The following is a 19,365-nucleotide window of genomic DNA, read 5'->3' as shown; positions in this document are numbered from 1 at the left end:
TGAAAAAAGAAAGTGTTAAGTCCACCTTATTTTTTTTCAGATTGTTCTGAGGGAAGTTACTTTAATTACTTTCCTTTTAATTACTTGCCTTTACTCATGAAAGTGAAGTTTCAAAAGCATTTTTATTATCTGGACTTTTAGTGCACAAGAGTTTAATCTTTAAGATTAGACATTTTTTCATGAATTCAGCACTCTGGTTACAGAATTTGAGAAACTGATTTTAATGATTTCCCTTTAATATTTTTGTTTCATTGGGTTATTTCCTCTAGAACAAGGTTATTCAAGAGCCTGGAGATAGAATTTAAGCTTCTGCAAGGCATGATTACTTCTCTGCATAAGAGGGCACTCAACAAATGTTTCTACTAGATCAGTGATGGCGAACCTATGACATGCGTGTCAGAGGTGACATGCGAACTCATTTTTTTGGTTGATTTTTCCTTGTTAAATGGCATTTAAATATATAAAATAAATATCAAAAATATAAATCTTTGCTTTACTATGGTTGCAAATGTCAAAAAATTTCTATATGTGACACGGCACCAGAGTTAAGTTAGGGTTTTTCAAAATGCTGACACGCCGAGCTCAAAAGGTTCGCCATCACTGTACTCGAGTCTCACCCCTACATTTATAGTGCTTATGGAAAACAATGAACACTATAAAATTAAATGAAAATACTAAATATAATAGGCAATCTCTGGGTTAACTACCCTAATTATATGTTTTGGGGTTTTCCCCATTCAAAATTATCTTCCTCTTGTTGGATATATAAAGTAAATACCTAACGTTTTTATTGTGACTTAATTTTACATTTTTATTGTTTCCTGGGTACCCTGTAAACATATTTCTTCATCTATGTAGGTAGCTTAGGCTCCAGATTTCTAAGTGGCAGAGACCACGTGTATGTAATGTTCTCAGTGTGGCACCAAATAGTGACGCTGGATAATTTTTATATGTCGCCGATAACAATGAACAAGCAAAGCTTACCTGTAAGAAATCACTGTGATAATGAAAGATAAATGACTGAATGTGAACTTTTCTCCCTTTTGAACAAAACAGAAGAAAATTTGACTCACTGATAAAAGTAAGCAAAGCACTTTGAACTGGAATTTTTGTGTTCCAATGATAAATAGATTATGAAGTTTTTATCTAACAGCTCTCAGCAGTCCTAGGATCTTCTTCTTAGGATTGAAACATGTATTAGCCAAGATATTAGGGTAGCAAATGCACATTTGGAGTCTGGATTCTGTACCTGGTTGTGCCACTAACTGTGTGACCATTAGCAAATTCATTTGCTTTCTGAGCTTTAATTTTTTTTTATATCTAAATAGGCATGGTAAGGGAGAAATAGATGACTTTTATGATCCCTCCTGGTGGTAAATCTCGATAGTAATTCTTTTGTTCTCTATTACAGCTGCTTAAAAGTCTCCATAAAGGAAGTCAACTAACCCTGGCTTGGTAACTAGTAATTTTTTCATTCAACAACTATTCCACATACATCTATAATGCTCTTGGTTCCTTAAAACTATGATGATATTACAATGCTTCCCTCAGCAGCAAGTCATCTCCCTTTATATAGCAATCTATATGTATAAAGGACTAAGTGACTGTCCAACTCAGTGTCCGTATGATGTGCACTGACCACCAGGAGGCAGACACTCAATGCAGGAGCTGCCGAGCTGCGGTGACTTGTCAGCGGGGGTTCTCGGGTGACACACCCTGGAACCAGAGAGGAGGGAACCCGATTCCTCGTGGGGCAGCACTATTCCACCTTCGGCCATGGGTGCATGAATCAGTGCACCGGGCTACTAGTGTGCAATAAATCAAAATGAGAAAACAACAATTTTCATAAAAAGTTAAAAAACTAAAGAAACTTACCTGCACACCACCTGCACTTCCCCAAACCCTGAAGTTTTGTAACAGGGTGGGGCCAGTGTCATTGTCCCAAGGTGGCTGAAACTTAGGGTAGACAAAGAGTCCATATCTAGAAAGTGAAACAAAGAGTGAAATTTAGTCAGTTTCTGTGTTTCAAACACCCTACTTTTTTCTCATTGGAAAATACCAAAGTAAAAGTAAAGAATAAATTCTCCCCCTTGCTAGGAAAGTGGATACTCTCCAACTTTTGTTCTTTTCCCAGAAGTGCCTTACCATTTTAGGGTTCTGTGTACTTTCTTCCCTCATATCCCAGAACTGATGAGAGCTGCTAGATAGAAACTTCATAATCTTAATGATAATTTCATAACACGTGTACTAATCCTTGCCTCAGCTTCAACATGGAGTAACAATTGTTCTTAATCCTTCTCATTTTCCATTATAGCACTATTCCTATCCTATTATCATCATAAGTATTTATAGCTTTCAACTATTGAATTCCTACTGTATTCCAGGTGTTCTCTTAGGTGCATTGCATAAGCTCTAATGGGCACATCCAACTTCCAATGTAGATATGTTTCCATTTTACAAATAAGGGATCTGACTCTAAAAAATAAATAAATAAATAAGCAATTCAGTAGGAGTAAAGTCAGGATTTGAATCAGGGTCTGGCTGACTGAAGTTCGTATTTTTCCCACGATTCTCAAATTCCCTACTCTACCCTTGTTTCTCATGCCCTTGACCTTAGTGGATGACATTACCCTCTACATAGCAAAGACTTTGGACAGCTCCTTCTCATCTCACAGTGTGCCGGTAACAAGTGAAGAGCCTCTTCTCCAAGAGCCTCTTCCCACTCAGTTCCTGAGCCCAGGCACTCGAGCCTCCCAGGGACTCTGTGTTACCAGTTGCTTCTTATCTCTTGGAAGTTTAATTATTCTCTCTACTGAATTCTCCTCTGGCCACAAAAGGTACATCTTGTCTTGCTGCCCTCTTAAGTGACTTCCTTCTCCATTTTCCTCCCTTCACCACCAAACTTGTATGATTCAAAATGGTCTGCAGCTGCATCATCAAATCGCATATGAATGTTAAGTTATTCCCTCTCAGGAGTTTTGTACAAAAAAAAACAAAACAAAAAAAACAACTAAACCATACGCCTTACACCCAATATGTAAATTAATTTCCCTAAAGTTACCTTGTACAAGAATGTGCAATATTCCCAGTGAAGGAGAGAAGTGGAGCTTGCGATGTTTGGTTGGTCATAAGATGGAAAAAGTAGCCAAAACCAGCAGCACACACCGTGTTTCCCTAGGGAAATTAAGGATAATTAAATAATAGTTACTACACATACAACAAAGTTAGTGGAAATAAAGTCTCATATACCTGCTCATCCTGATTTTTCTTTCACTTCCTGCTAAGGTATGTTGACATTTTATGGACTCAATTACTCTTTACTCACCCATTCCCCATACTCCCCCAGGAAACAAAAATGTTCTCATTCCTCTTCTTCTAGGCAGCTCAACTAGACTGTAATTTTCCCACCTCAATAACTGGACTCTTAGGTTAAAGTGGAAATGTCCAGTGAGAAATTTAATTACATAATCTAATCCAAGCTCTTTGGTGTATACAAGCATTTACATGTTCCACCAGGAACACCAACACATGTGGGTGCACACACACTCACACACAATGCACATAGAACCAAGCAAAGTCAATATGGAAGAAAAAATGAAATAAATTGTTTTAAAACCACCAGTACTCAACTCCTGCCTCGTGCAAGAGGGGGAACCAATACTCCAGTGCTCCAATCCCTGGAGGTTGCCAGTCTCTGGGGAAGTGTGAGTAAGGGCCAGCACTAAGACCGGAAGCCTGGCCAGCAGGCACCAGCCAGGACCTGATGGGGCAGCCAGCACTTCCTGACATAATCAACAGTGCTGTTTCCTTAGCTTTAGCTGTTTTTCACCGTGGGTCCCAAGGCTTTCTCACCCTGATATTTGTAGTTAGCCAGTCTCTCCTCATTTTCCACTCAGTTATGGAACTATTTTCTTCCTCTGTGGATAAGGGACCCATTTCCTTCTGGATTCTGAACATTTCCCCAATTTTCTGAGGCCATTTTAAATTCTAAACACATGTTTCATCTACCACATTGTATTCAGCAAAAGTGACTTTTGGGTTCCATTGAATGTGAAAGTGAATTACTATTGAAGATGCTAATGTGACTTCAAGGAACCAGGGCCATTGCTAAGACTCCACTTATCTTGAGGTGGCATAGTCTAGAGTGGTGGCTGTCAATTGGATGATTTTATTCCTCAGGGAGCATTTGGAAGCCTCTAAAAACATTTTTGGTGGTCACAACTCAGGTAGAGGGAAGCTATTGGCGTTCAGTGAGTTGGGACCAGGGCAGCCTCTCACAACAAAGAATTACATGACCCAAAATGGTGCTACTGCCACAGTGGAGAAACCCTGGTCTACAGTCTAGACTGGAAGTATGTACTCTCAAAATAATTCACACCTACTTTCTAGTATCCCATCTCCAAATTATGATGGAAATACCAACCTAAATATAAATTCATGGCTAATTATAATAAGAATGCTTTGGCAATCTTTACCAGGAGAATATTAATATCTTTTCTTTTTTAAAGTGTATCTTTATTATTGAAAGTATTACACATGTCCCCCTTTTTCCTCATTGACCCCCTCAACCCCACCCCCACCCCCACCCCCAGGCCTTCACCACACTTTGTCTGTGTCCATGGGTTATACTAGTACATATATGCATATAAGTTCTTTGGTTAATCTCTTCCTGCCCCCCTCCCGCCCCCATTCCCTCTAAGATTCGTCAGTCTGTTCCATGCTTCTATTTTTCTGGATCTATTTTGTTCATCAGTTTATTTTATTCATTAGACTCCACATATGAGTGAGATCATGTAATACTTGTCTGTCTCTGATTGACTTATTTCGCTTAGCATAAAGACTCCACAGAAAGAGACACTAAAAAAACAATTCCATTGCAACAAAAATATAGGATATTAATATCCTTTCAAACAACCAAATCCAGCAGTAGGCATTCTTTTTATCTCAATTCTTCCCTCATGCTAGAAAAGAGGACACGCACTCATGATTCGTGGCTTCTGGAAGACTTGCTGTCACTAGGTTGGCAAATACAAGTGCCCAATATATCTCTCAAGCCCTCATAGGTACATAAGGAAGTAACATAGCTGTTGATTTTCAGTTATGATTATACAACTGGCAACTTCCTCATGAAATTACAAACAAAGCTCCACCCTCCACATAGCCAGTGTCAAGTGGCTGTGTCTCTGCCATACCTATGAGCTATGGGAAAGGCCTGAGTACATAAAAATTGAGGAATAGGAAATGGGGGCTTCTTAAACACCACCTTCTGTAAGTATTTCAACAATGAGACAGGTGCATAGAGGCTGCAAGTAATGATCTCCCTTGGACATACACCTCTATCTCATTACCAGTGAAATGCTAGTTCATGGCTCAGACTTACCCAGAAGGGGCAAGATTCAAACATTTAAAGAATCTTTTGCAAGGGCTACATCCTTATTCATCACCTTTGCCAGACAGAGCGCATATTTTGAACAAATGAATAGATTTGTTGCATCATCTGCCCTCGTGTCATCAGTATTTACGCAGCATCTGGGTGATCATATGTAATGCTTTCCAAGTGCATTCATAGAGGGGCAGGATATTCCAACTTCAGTCTTCTGTGAGCCGAGAAAGAGCAGTTTTCTTATAAAAGAAGCACTTGAACAGTCGGATCACATTGCTTCCCAGCCCTTTCACTCTCCATTGCAATTGGGTATGCTACAAATGATTCATGAGGAAATCCACATATTTATGCAGGCAGCCGGCGGCTTGTGGGGAAGGGTTTAAGGCAAGCAGGGAATTTTGTGTGGAAATCAATTTTTTGCGGAAGTCGCTGTATTATGGACATTCAAGCAAGAGAAATTCCAGAGAGAAATTAACTGCTCAAGTAAGCCAGCTCCTTGAGGTATGCATCTATAGGAAAAAAAGTGAGTTAACCCTTCAGGCAGCTCTTAAATATACATTAGCTATTGAGTGGGGAGAGTGAGAGAACTGAAACTGGGCCTTTAAATACAGAATTCCTTACAAAATTGATTCACAAACCAGAACAAATCCCCCTCAAATTAAATGGGCGTTTCCAAAGGGTTTGTTTTCAGGGTTTTCCTGTGGGATATCCTAAACAAGAGTCTGGTCATAGGAAATTTCCAACCTCGCCATAAGCATGGGTACTTGGAGCTCTGGAGGTAAGCTAACTCCCTCTAGCCTGAGGTTGACTGCAGAGCTGGAGCCTTGGGGCAGATAGCAAGAAACCCTAGAAGGAGTCGAAGATGCAAATGCTAGAGCTGTCAAGGGAAGGCAGCTGGAAATAGAGTGCTCCAAGAGCTGCAGGTGGGGCATGTGGAACCACCACAAAACCATTTCTGGAAAGTACAAAAAAGGCCCGTCTAAGGAGTGGACAGAGGAATATCACAAGTCCCCTGGAGACTCAGGAATATCAAGCATGAGTCTCACTAGCAAGAAAGCACACAGCTCAGGTTTTGCTTCTCCCTGGACTTGGTGTAGCTGCAGCCTGGCAGGGAGGCAGGGAGACCACTTGTGGCTATGAAAACTAAAAAGGAATATCACACTTGAAATTCCCTTGTACCACACAGGGTTAAAGGGAAGTCAACTGTAAAGATGACTGCTTGAACATCAAGGAAAATTCTGTGTGCTGTGGCTATGTGTTTGTTCCTAGATTCTGGGAATAATATCCGACCACAAACCTATTGCAGAGACTTAAGAATTAACTCTGTTTGTTCACTGCCTACCCACCAGGCCAGATATTTCAAAGTCAGACTCATGTATGTGGGAGAGAGTTCAGGCTTTCAGGGTTGGTTGCCCAGGCATTAGGAATAGGTTCATCTCTTCAAATCTAAACAAGGGCTTTAGTTTAGCTGATAGTATTGTCCCAATGTCAATTTCTTGATTTTGTTATTGATCTATGGTGATGGTCATGGTTACATTATCACTGGGGGGAAACTGGGTGAAGGTCACGCAGGAGTGCCGTGTTGTATTTCTGCACCTTTTTATGAAGATAAAATTATTTCAGAATTGGAAGTTTAAAACAGAAAAACCCTAATTAATGACAGTAATACCTAGCTTTTAAAAAAATATTTTGCCAGACTTTAAGAAAACTGAAAAACAAGACAGGAGGAGGGGTAAAATAACTCTAAGCACACATAAGGCTTTACTGCATTCTCTTAAGGATCAGTGTGACTCTAATCCCCTCACAGAAAGGAGCATAAACTCACCACCCATACAACATTTCCTCAGAACAAAGAATGCCCCTTCACTATCGGAACAACCATGGAAGAAGGTAGTATTGTTATACCACATCTCTTTCTGTTCCAGATATCACACACACACACACACACACACACACACACACACACACACACATCTCACATTGTGTGTTATGATAGCCTATTATTATCCCTTTGGAATAAAGGTGTATTTCTAAAATATATTTTAATGTACTCTCTGTATTTTCCATATAGGGCACACTTAGTAAATACTAACCTACTCTTTGCTCAATAACTACAATGACCTTCACTGGCCCAAAAGGTCAACAGAAGTTCATAACTTTTAGGTGTTGCCATGTATGTCCAGTTATCAACTATGTCCTTGGTAATAGCTCATTCCAGACAAAAGAATACAAAAGAGACAGCATAACAGAATACCAGTGGCACAGTTGAGAAACTGGAATGGACTGTGCAGCATTTAACACTGAGAGACGAGTCCCACAGGGTTTAAATGTTGCCACAGATTAAAAGTCTTATTTTTCAGACATCAACATGATTGTGGGATCGTGGAATCTATTCCTTACTTTCCTCTTTCTTCCCCCCTCACTCTTTGATAATGTAATGATACCTATATTCATTCATTCATTCATTCATTCATTATATTTAATTCATTTGTATTGAGTAACTATTGTGTTTCAAACTTTGTGTTGGAGTTTAAAAGCTAATAAGCTAAAGAAAAGAGAACTACAGAATTTTTAGCTCATTGAAGAAAATGTCAGGAACACACCTGATGACTATACTTAATCAATCTACACCGCTGGTTTAAACTGAAGCCTCATTCTCAAAATATGTGCATTATACTTTTTTAAATTTTGTAAAGTGGACATAAGAGAATGAAAGTAAAGGAATGGAAATGAAAGAAATTCAATGGAGAACTAACAACTTGCTTTGCCTAAGTTTTTCTATTGCAGACTGAGCATTGTTTCACAGGGTAGACCGCAAACACTCAGGGGACCCATCAGCTTTTTAGATGGCCCTCTAGCTCTCTGCACCTATAGGCCTATAGCCAGTTCAGTTCTTCTTGGGGTTGACTAGTGGTCAAAACACCTGTCCAAGAGACTACCTACTACTCAATGAAGCAAAGTCAAATGGACAGAACTTCTGGCATTCAATACAGGATTTCGATACATTCCAGCTTATCCAAGAAGATGAGCTGGGAAACCCTGAGAGTCTTCACCTCTAGATATTTTAATGCAGTCAAGATACTACTACCCAAGAAAGTATGCAGAAATGTAGTTCTTTAGGCTCCAAAGTTTGCTGCCATAGCTGCACAACCAGGCCTATAATCACCAACAAGTTAAATGCTGCTCTAATTGCTTTGGGTCTAAAGTTTGGTTTCCTTCAACCCATGCAGTTCTGCATCCTTTCTCACTAGCATATTAGCTGCCCCCATTAGGTACCTAAAATGGTGTGTAAGTGCTGTGCTTGGGAAAAAAATGTAATTAAGAGTCTGGAGGAGGGTTGTGGAGATAACCATGACTTTTTTTTAGGGGTTATTAAGCTTAAAGTAATTGAAAACAGATGATCAGAGAGAGACAGAGGCATTCATCTCTCAGTTCCTCAGAAACCTGGCATAATAGTGATGATACAGTAGAGGCTCAGAGGAGTGTCCTGGAAGAGTGGGATACCCATGGGATAAAATCATTGGAAACGGGGAAACTAAAAGCCCTTCCCGCTACTCTGACACAATTCCTCATTCATAGACTCTTGGTTAAGCTGTACTAGAAAATTGAATTTCTTAACATGTTTAGAGAGAAATTTATCAATAAAAAGTAATAAGTTGCACTAAATAATGGGATAAAACATCTAGTCCATCAGAGTACACTTCATTCATCCTAGAATCTGACATGCCTCCTACACCTCCTGACTTCACTGACCCTCAGTTTTGAACATTCTTAAAGGGCAATAATATGACCATATGAGTATCGTAAGATAGTAAAGATTAAATAGGTAATTAATACTGGAATTGAAACAAAAAGTGGCACCCCCGCATATAGCTCAGGAAGATATGTTAGTTTGTATCAATTTAAGTAACCAGAAAGGAATCAGCATCTACTTTGCTTGATCCATACAGATATTGCTTCAAAGAGCATTCACAGGACTCTGAGAAATGATTACAGTTATCCTAAAGCACTTGTTTAACACAAAATCATAGTTCCTGAATACCAATATGCAGCAAGTAAACATTTTATCACACCATACCATTGATGACACAACTGCAAATAACTTACCTCTACAACATTGGTGGGGTTGCAGATATAGACACCAGATGGTGTCAACATTTCAGGACTGGAGAGTCCCTCAGCACCAGAAACACTGATGATCACATTGTTTCTTACTGTATTTCCTTGTTCTGACCTGTCTAATTTAAGAAAAGATAAATTAAAGCATTACAACTCAGAAACATAACTGAGAGTTATATTACCCAACACTCATATTTCTACTAGTACACATTATAATTCACATAATGCAGATACATATGTATATGTATATATATATATATATATATATACACACACACACACACTAGAGGCCCAGTGCACAGATTCGTGCACTGGTGCAGTCCCTTGGCCTGGCCTGTGGGGATCAGGCTGAAACTGGCTCTCCAACATCCCCCCAAGGGGTCTGTGAGAGGGCAGTTCTCAGGTGACACATCCCAGAATCGGGCTCCCTCCTCTCTGGTTCCGGGTACATCACCAGAGAACTGCAGCTGCCAAGTCACCACAGCTCAGCAGCTCCTGCATCGAGCATCTGGCCCCTGGTGGTCAGTACGCGTCATAGCTACCAGTTGGAGTGTCTGTCCACTGGTGCTCATTGTGTATCATAGCTACTGGTCAGCCGGTAGGCCAGTCGCTTAGGCGTTTATATATAGATACAAAACATTTATTATATTCAATGAATTTAAGCTATCTAGCATTCTTCTATCAGGCCTGTCTACAAAATATATGACAACTTAAATGGATTGTAATAAATTTTAAACTACTTTACATATTTACCATTTTTTCTTCCAGGAATAGCCTCCCAAGGGATATATCTTGTCTCCACGTGTGTACCTAGGGACAAAAGATCATGTTACCTCAGCACATGTCAGGCCAGCCAGGAAAATGAGGGACAGTGCAATACTATTTCTTCTTTAGGGTGTGGCTTGTTTTGATTTTGTTTTTGTGTTTTTTTCTATGAACCAAAGAGATACAGATTATATAGACTTTTTAGTTCTCGAGTATCATGCATCAGAAGTTCACTTTAAATTTTAAAAAGATATGTAATACCCTTTGTATTAATTTAAGCAATAAAAAGAAAAGAAAAGAAAAGAAAATGTCCTTTGGAAAAGCAGAAACTTAAAAAAAAAAAGAAGAAGAACAAAGAAATAGACCTACTATTTTACTTCTTAGCAAGAGTCTAAGTGACTGTCTCCACAATTAAATGCCACATGCCCTTGCGTCAGCTCCAGACCCATCCCTAGCTGTTTAAAGGGCCACCAGCTATCTACATGTCCTTCCCTTTCCCCGAAAGATCTGAAATATCCTGGAGAAACAGGCTGGAGAGGACCAGACAGGTGTGAGCTGGGACCCTCACACCCAAACCATAAAGATTTGAAATAGAACAAAATAAAAGCATGGACTATGCTACAGAGAGAAATAACTAGCCACTTGAGTGGCATCAATAGAAAAAAGGCCCAAAGACACCCAGCCTCACAGACCCCCTCTTTTCTAGCTCTTTAGGTATCTGGGCTTCCTTGTCATTTCTGAGTCTGGATCTGCAACCTGGTTTTGCATGAATTGAGTACTTTATCTATAAGGCATTAATCAATAAATATTCTAATTCCTTCACCTACACTACAATAGATATCAAGAGCAGCCAATTCACAATATCAAGCACTAAATGCAAAATTCCTCCTGTAGGTTTTCTTCCTTGCCTAGTTAATGTCTAATCCATATATTTGTTTTCTCCTAAGATAATATTGTTAGGGTTCCTTTCTGAATTTTTGCTCCAACTTTCAGCAAAGTTTTCCCTTACATGGATAAAAATAAGGATAAACAAAATTAATCCTCCATCGGTTGGTCTGACTGCCCTGTAGCTGTCCTTTTTTAATTAAAAAATTCTCCTGCACCTGGTCACTTCTTTTGTCTAAAGCTCTTTGCCTTTTAGAGTTTAGATATGTTTTAAGGAAAGTTTATATGATCCATATTTTCTCACTAAATAGTTTCCCTCTCAGGATTAGACCCTTTATAGCTTTTATCTTTAACAGATTGTTCTTAAATGAAACATGCACATTTTCCCACTAATGGTATCACAGAATTAATTTAAATATAAAACACTATTTAGCAAATACAGTTCTAATTTTACTTTCAGTGAAAACCCCGATTCGCTTTTTTATTCTGATATAACCAAAGACTCTGTTCATTAATTCATTCATTTATTTCAACAACTATAGATACTACACTCTAGTTAATGTGCTAAATGCTAAGGAAACAGTATTCACATGAAATATGATGGTAAAAACAGACATTAATTTGATTATTTGAAACATGATATGTAATTTTTAATCAATCAATAATGATTGGTGCTAAAAGAACTTAAACACAGAACCTTGCGAAGAAGGATAAGTAATATGAATAGAGGGGGGAAAGCTTGTGCAAAGGTCCTGAGGCAGCAGAAAGTGTAGCCTTTGGAAAGAATTAGAATAAAAGAGATCAGTGTAGCTAAAGTAGAGAGAGAAAAAGGTCAAGAAAAGAGGCAAAAATCAGGGAGGGAGTCCTTTAAGCTAGGTTAAGGATTTTGGATTATATTCTAATGGCAATAAGACACTCTTAAATGGTTTTAAGGAGAGAAGTGATATAATGCAATTTGAGATTTTAAACCATAATTCTGTGTTCTGCAAGGGGAATAAATTTAAGAAGAAAAAAAGTGGATATAGGTGACCAGTTAGAAGGTTTTGAAAAATGGGCTTCTTCAGCAAATCACAGGAGCAACTAAGAACAGAATTCAAGATTTTTAACTCCTTGTCCATCATCCAGACTTGAAATTCCATGAGATGCTACAAAAATATATTTATATGACGTATTTATTTGAATTTATTGTGAAAATTGGTGACAGTAAGTCTTAAAACTGACCATTGTATAATTACTAACCTGTACTAAAATATCACCTTTAAATGATATGTTTTCTATTGGTAAAGCTTAGTTAGCCAATCACTAATAACTAAATTTAGAATTTTTAACTATGACTTTTTAGAACATTTAACTATGGCTTATTTCTAATGAGCAAAGGCTAAAGTTTTTATAAATTGGAAATTCAAACTTTGGGATAATTCCTTTTGAAATACTGTGTGTCTTACTCAAAAATAGCAAATTTAACAAGCTCGTTTCACTTACCCACCAGCAGTGCATGGCCTAAAATATCATAGAACACATTACTGTCCACCTTCAGGCCCAAAGTCCCGGACATGCTGAGGCCTCGGCTGAAGGAGCCCCACACGGTGCAGCCCTGTATGTAGGAATCTGAGCAGCGAAGAGTAAGGTAACAATTAGAAGGGAATCTGAAAGGCTCCTCGGATTTCGATCTCTTTGGAGATCATTTCCAAAGCAAGCTATAATATAACTAAGAACATTCTCCCACACAGTGATGGAACTCTGGAAATGAGGATTTGGAATTAGAAATCAAATTTTAAAAATGGGCAACTCTACAAGAATAAGCAGGGTAGAATCCAAGGGTCAAATGTGAGAAAACGGTATGGCCAAACCACAGAAGAGTGCATGGCTGTCAAGATTTCCATTGGCCATTATCTTTGGTATTTACTCTCATCACAATATGGTGGACAGCAGCTAAAGAGAAATTAAGGGCCACGTGAAGACTACTGTTATGGACCAACCCTGATCTTTCAAAATTGCATCTGGCATGAAGAGATGTAGTCATTATTTCTTGAGCTATGAAGTAATACTTTTAACTTGCTGGGAAATAATATTTAACTTGGCCTAAGATTGCCAGAGAGTCTCTTTTTAAAACAATTAAATTTATATGGGTAACATTGGTAAATAACATTATATCATTTTCAGGTGTACACGATTATAAATTGACATCAGCAAAGCCAGAGGTTGACGTGAGGATCACAAGTCTCACAGTTGCATATGGCGGGTTTCTGAAGCTGAAGGGGTGGTACCAACTATGGTAAAATGAACTGGCATTTAGGAAATTCATCACAATGGCTCCATGGGTATATTTTATGGCCCCTAAATCAACTTATGTGAACTGGTTCAACAACGAATAAATATTATATATTTCAGGAATTGTGCATTGTGCTGGAGATATAAAGATGAATGAAACTAAATAAATTCAGTAAAGTGGTTTAGGGTCGACCTATGAACCAGGAGGTCCCAGTTCAATTCCCAGTTGTGGACTCGATCCCCATTGTGGGGCATGCAGGAGGCAGCCAATCAGTGATTCTCTCTCATCATTGATGTTTCAGTCTCTTTCTCCCTCTCCCTTCCTTTCTGAAATCAATGAAAATATATTTTTTTAAATAATAAATTTTTCACTGTCTGATAGAGGAAACTCACATTAAAATAGTAAAAATATACCATTTGGATAAATAAATTATAACTCCTGGAAAAATGAGTTTTGTATTATTCTAGGTAGTGAGAGACATATCAATGTCAAATGTTTAGAATAAAGGTTAGTTAGCCAATTAGAAAAATTACTTTGGTTAATGGAATAATTTGACTTTTAAATTGGGATTACCCAGAAAATTCTCAACTATCATGTCTCCGTAGGTGGATGGTCTCCACCTTCCCTTTGAGCTCAGCTTCCCTGGTACCAGAGGTTCTCACATCACTCACCAAAAGTTAACCCGTCCTACCCACTTATGCAGAAAACCCTGCTGCAGACTTTCCCTGACTCTAAATCACCATAATATTGTGACTGCTACATCTGAACAACCAGTAAGCACTAATGTGTTTATAGAGCTATTATGGGTTAAATTTGGGGATTGGTAAACCTTTAAAAGTAGCAAGCATGCAAGAATTCCAGCACCTTCTAACGCTAGTGGCTGGGGGCAATTGCCCAATGGGTCATGTGGGCCTTCGGGGGCATGAAACAATAAAAGATATTTGGCAAGCATGCCAAAAGTTTATAACCTCTGAGTTAATATGGTGTCCCTTCCTTGGACACACACTTGCATTTTAACAGAGACCTAAAGGGAATAATGTAATAACTTAGTGGTTTTTCAAACATTTTTTAATCACTGAACCTAGCCTATATAATAAAAGCCTAATATGCAAATTGTCCCCTCGGGAGTTCGACCAGGAGCTCAACTACTCGCTATGACATGCACTGACCACCAGGGGGCCACGCAGAACATGGCAGGCGTCGGCGACACGGCGCTGTCAGTTGGCAGCAGTGGAGGTGCTACCGGCCCTAATGGGCCCTGACAAGAGCAGGACCGCGGCGGGATGGTGGAGCAGGTGAGTGGGTGGCGCCAGGCCAAGGCAGGGTGCCAGGTGGGGCTGCAGGGCTGAGAGGCTGGGAGTGCAAGCTGGGACTGCAAGCCTGGGGGCACGAGCTGGGGCCTGATTCCCACAGGCCACCCCAAGGGACCCTACCCATGCATGAATTCATGCACCAGGCCTCTAGTTTTCAAATAAAACCTAATATATAAAAATAAATACATGTGCCCTAACTGGTTTGGCTCAGTGGATAGAGCGTCGGCTTGCGGGCTGAATGGTCCCAGGTTCAATTCCAGACAAGGGCATGTACCTTGGTTGTGGGCACATCCCCAATAGGGGGTGTGCAGGAGGCAGCTGATCAATGTTTCTCTCTCATAGATGTTTCCAACTCTCTATCCCTCTCCCTTCCTCTCTGTAAAAAAATCAATAAAATATATTTTAAAAATAAATAAATAAATACATGTGCAGCTACTCTGAAGCAGAGGTTAGAGAAGGCAGATTAAGTATATTTTTTAGCAAGGGGGGTTTTAATTATATGTGACTGCTATCCTCGTTTATATTGGAGCTGGCCCCCACATCAAATATTCTGCATCCTTATAAGCACCAGGAGACCAAAAAAGAGAGAGAGAGCGAAGGGCACAAAGATACTGATCATTCGTTCAGATGTACTAGGGAAATAGCCATGTTAGGAATTATACCCGTAAGTGAATGTCAAAAATAAATAAATAAGGTAGAAGAGAAAATTTAGAATAAATTAGAACATTAGAATAAATAGACATTCTTAGCATCCAAGTTGATTTGAAATTAGAAAAAAAAATATGCTGCTATTGGTTAGCCAGGATTCTGCCTTCAATGACCTTAAAGATTACTCTGTCATTGTCTGTTGAAATCCTAGCACTTTTTTTAATCCTAGTATTTTTTAAGGCCCACCTGAATCTCTCAATATATCCTAATGTTCTTTGTCAGGCACCACCCCTAGAACACCTCCCTTTCCAAGGAAGGCAAAGCTTGAATATTGGGTCTTGGAGGTGCTGAGGGGTGGGAGGATAACGCAGAAATGAAGCTTCTGTCCTCATTACTTAGCATCTGTACTCTAATTCTCTGACTCTGCATGTCAGCTTCTGGCAGTGGGCTTTTGTCCTGGATGCTCCAATTCTGATTTCAGAACCTTCATCAGTACATGTGTCAATATTCTTCTTTTCTGATTCTAATCTTGTTTTTCACTTAGTGATTCCCACCTTCATTTGATTTTTCCTGCTCCCTTTCTATCTCTTCATCTCTGGCCAAGATCTGCACACTCTGCCTGCTCTATGTTCCCAGGAAAAGCACCTTGTTCTCAGCCCTTTCTCCCCTATTTTTCTACGAAGAAGATTCCTCTGAGTTAGTACAACTTCACAGGGAATTGCTCCCTGCTGTGCTGGACTGCCACAGTGTTGATGATTTACACTATTCAATGTCAATATGCCTGTAGTGGCAGGTTTACAACATGGATCGTATGGTTCACTCCACATCTGTTGTACCTACAGTCATGTTTCTCAAAGTATATTCCTTGGAACACTTGTTCCAGAATCATAATGAAAAATTCAGATTCCCAGGACCACCTCAGACCAGAATTTGTCTTGATAGGCTCCATAATGCTGAATTTTAATAAGCTCCTCAAGGGATTTTTTTAGGCATACTAAAGTTTGAGAAACATAGATCTAGAGTATAATTATCCATCTCTGACCCCCCACGTTCACATATCACCTATCATTACCCTTGGCATGTATTGCCTTGAACATGGGATAAGAAATGAATATGAGAAGTCATAGACCTGGCCCCCTTACCTCTCATAGCTCCCACCAGAGTCAGAGAGCTCACATGCTTATGGAAGGCTTGCCCCAAGTTCCGGAACTGCACTCCCTGCAACTGTACCCTGCTGGGCTCCTCTGGGAACGACTGAATGATGATTCTGGCCCCCAGATCCCTGGACCCCAGCATCTTCTCACTCTTGGAATACAAACAGTGCTGCAAATTACCTGAAATACAGAATGCAGTGAGACACATATAGGCCTGTCTCCCAGTTTGAAAGACAAAGCATTATTGCCTATTTCATTTAATAATCTTATTTTCCTTTTACTTTGATTCTCCTTTGTTAATTATTAATTAAAACATCCAATAACTAGGACACGATGTTGCCTTCACTCTATTATTCCAGAAGCCCCCAACCCCAAATCAATTACCTTAATTACTGTCACAAAGAGGCTGACTGTGGCCCACAAATTCAACCAAAATAGATGTTTATTTCAACCCAAAAGACCAGCTGGAGGAAGTGTGTAATAAAATGACCTTCTCATGGTTTATAACTGTAGGGAACAAGATGTAAATACTGAATGTAATTGTGGCTCTTTTTAGTCTTAAACTGTCCAATGGGCTTCCCATTTACTTTTCTGCTTTTTAGTTTGGTGACAACACTAATGCTACTGAAGAAATAGCCAAGGGCCCCAGCCCCTGCACCAATACCTCCTTCCCAGAGAGGACAGCAAACTGCATGGATGTAGTACACACAGATACCATTGCTACAAAGTGTGGTCACCTCAGGATCCAGGACTCTTTCTGTTGACACATGGCATGTGGTGGTGTGAACTAAAAATCCATCTCCTGAATTGATTCTTTATTGTCCATGTTAACAAACCAAAGCAGACGTGCTACTAATACAAAATGATGTACAAATCCACAGTAAATAATACATAGTAAATTACAAAGTCCTGTCACTCATTAGCACCCAGAGAATAAATATATAAGAGGTGAATGAAGAGCTGTTTTATATGCTTATGATTTATCACAATTTTTTTATATATTTTATTGATATTTTTACAGAGAGGAAGGGAGAGGGATAGAGAGTTATAAACATCACTGAGAGAGAAACATTGATCAGGTGCCTCCTGCACACCTCCTACTGGGGATGTGCCCGCAACCAAGGTACATATCCTTGACCGGAATCGAACCTGGGACCCTTGAGTCCGCAGGCCAATGCTCTCTCCACTGCGCCAACCCAGTTAGGGCAATTTATCACAATTTTGACGATGTTAGTGGTCCCTAAAATATTTAAGTGGTCGGGATTCATATTATTGTGTTTAGCTACCTCATTCCCACATGTCAGCCCCACAGAAAGAAGAGGTGAGTGACATATGTTCTTAGTGAAGCTATGAATTCTGCTTTACTTTGAGAATTTTGTAGTAATGTTAAAGAGTTGTGGTGAAATCAGGTATTTTTTTTTCCCATTTGAAGCTAACAGCTTTATCATGACCTAAACCCAGATGCATGGTCTCACTTGCAGGATGATCAAATGCAATGTTTTGCACAATTTGATCTGAAAATACCTGCATGAGAAACCCTACAGTGTTTGAAAAGAATTCAGATCTCAATTCAGCAGAATTATTAAAGTTGGCAGTCAGTGGATTCTAACCCACTGCATCCAAACATTTTTCAGAATGACACATTTGTGAGCTAGAAGACTGAGGTGGTGGGGAGGTAGGGTCTTTGTCCCTCCCTCATGACCACATCCTAACGTTATTGCCACATGTGTCTATATGTAGATGTGACTCAAATTTTTAACTCCATCTGACATTTCTTCCAGGCTCTGGACACTACCAGATATCTCAATTCTGATGCTGGCCTGGCATCTCAGTCTCGACATGAACAAAATTATACTCATGACTTCCACCCTCCCACCCCAAAATCTGTTCCTCTTCCCAACTCAATAAATAGCCTCATCATCCATCCAGGATGCATGCCTGGGAGTCATCCTTGACACCCACACCGTCCTGGACCAAATTTGACAAATGATATCTTCACAACATGTGAAAGCCTTGTAATCTACAGCCTGAGAAACCAAAATATAACCCACTAAACTAGCCATCCCTGAAATAGATGTTTAATAGGCACATCAGTGTGTTCCAGTGCCGTTATTCTTCTAGAAGATAAATTGACTTTTTAACCACTTACTTAAAGTATGTGGTAGTTCACTCAGAAAACAAACTCCAAAAGTGGAGGTGGAGGGGAGGGAAGAGGCCAACAAGCCTCATCAGTAAGAATGTGCTGCCTGCATTCCGGACTTGGGCACTGAGCAGTTTTCCTGAGAATTTTAGAAAGTGCTTGGAATCAGAGTTAAGACTACAATATAACCTCAACCCTCAAATTTTAACTCAACTCTCCAGATTTAATTATTTACCATTTTGCTTTCCAAAAGAAATAGCTCATTACTCAAGTCAATAATGTTGTCTACCTCTTTCACGAGGTTGTCAAGGGCAAGAAAGCAATTTATCAAGAGCATTGTGAAAACTATAGAATATTATGCACATGCAAAGGTTAAGGGTTTATTCTATTTTGAAAGAAGTCAACAATGCCACATATCATTCGACAGTAAGAACATTCTTTTTCACTCGTTGGACCTCCCAACAAAGTACTTCTCTACCTTCTGAAGTGTTAGCCTCCTGGCATGAAGCAAGGAACTTTGTCCTCTCACTGGTGAGATTTCCTCGGATGATAATCCGCCTGCTGAGCAGGGCCACTGTGGCCTTTAGAATATGGTGCTCTCCAGCTACCCAATTCTCTGTGAAGTTGTGAGAATATCTTTCAAAAAAAGAAAGAAAGAAAAAGACACATCTGTAGACAACACTCTG

The 19,365-nt window shown here is 39.5% G+C and overlaps 1 protein-coding gene across 4 annotated transcripts in view; it reads right to left on the bottom strand.

The window, feature by feature from the left end:
* PKHD1 (PKHD1 ciliary IPT domain containing fibrocystin/polyductin) overlaps positions 1-19,365 on the bottom strand; it is a 401,585-nt gene that overhangs the window by 219,748 nt on the left and 162,472 nt on the right. For all 4 annotated transcript variants that reach the window (XM_036317771.1, XM_036317772.1, XM_036317773.1 and 1 more), the window contains 7 exons: positions 19,158-19,315; positions 16,528-16,719; positions 12,635-12,760; positions 10,256-10,312; positions 9,491-9,621; positions 3,062-3,174; positions 1,876-1,981 (listed from right to left, as the gene is read on the bottom strand). In XM_036317771.1, the coding sequence (XP_036173664.1) occupies positions 1,876-1,981; positions 3,062-3,174; positions 9,491-9,621; positions 10,256-10,312; positions 12,635-12,760; positions 16,528-16,719; positions 19,158-19,315 (883 nt within the window). The remainder of the gene's footprint in view (positions 1-1,875; positions 1,982-3,061; positions 3,175-9,490; positions 9,622-10,255; positions 10,313-12,634; positions 12,761-16,527; positions 16,720-19,157; positions 19,316-19,365) is intronic.

The sequence above is a fragment of the Myotis myotis genome, unplaced genomic scaffold, assembly GCF_014108235.1.
Source record: "Myotis myotis isolate mMyoMyo1 unplaced genomic scaffold, mMyoMyo1.p scaffold_m19_p_7, whole genome shotgun sequence".
Taxonomy (NCBI): Eukaryota; Metazoa; Chordata; class Mammalia; order Chiroptera; family Vespertilionidae; genus Myotis; species Myotis myotis.
The sequence above is the reverse complement of the archived record's forward strand: the minus strand, read 5'-3'. Positions and strand labels throughout refer to the sequence as shown.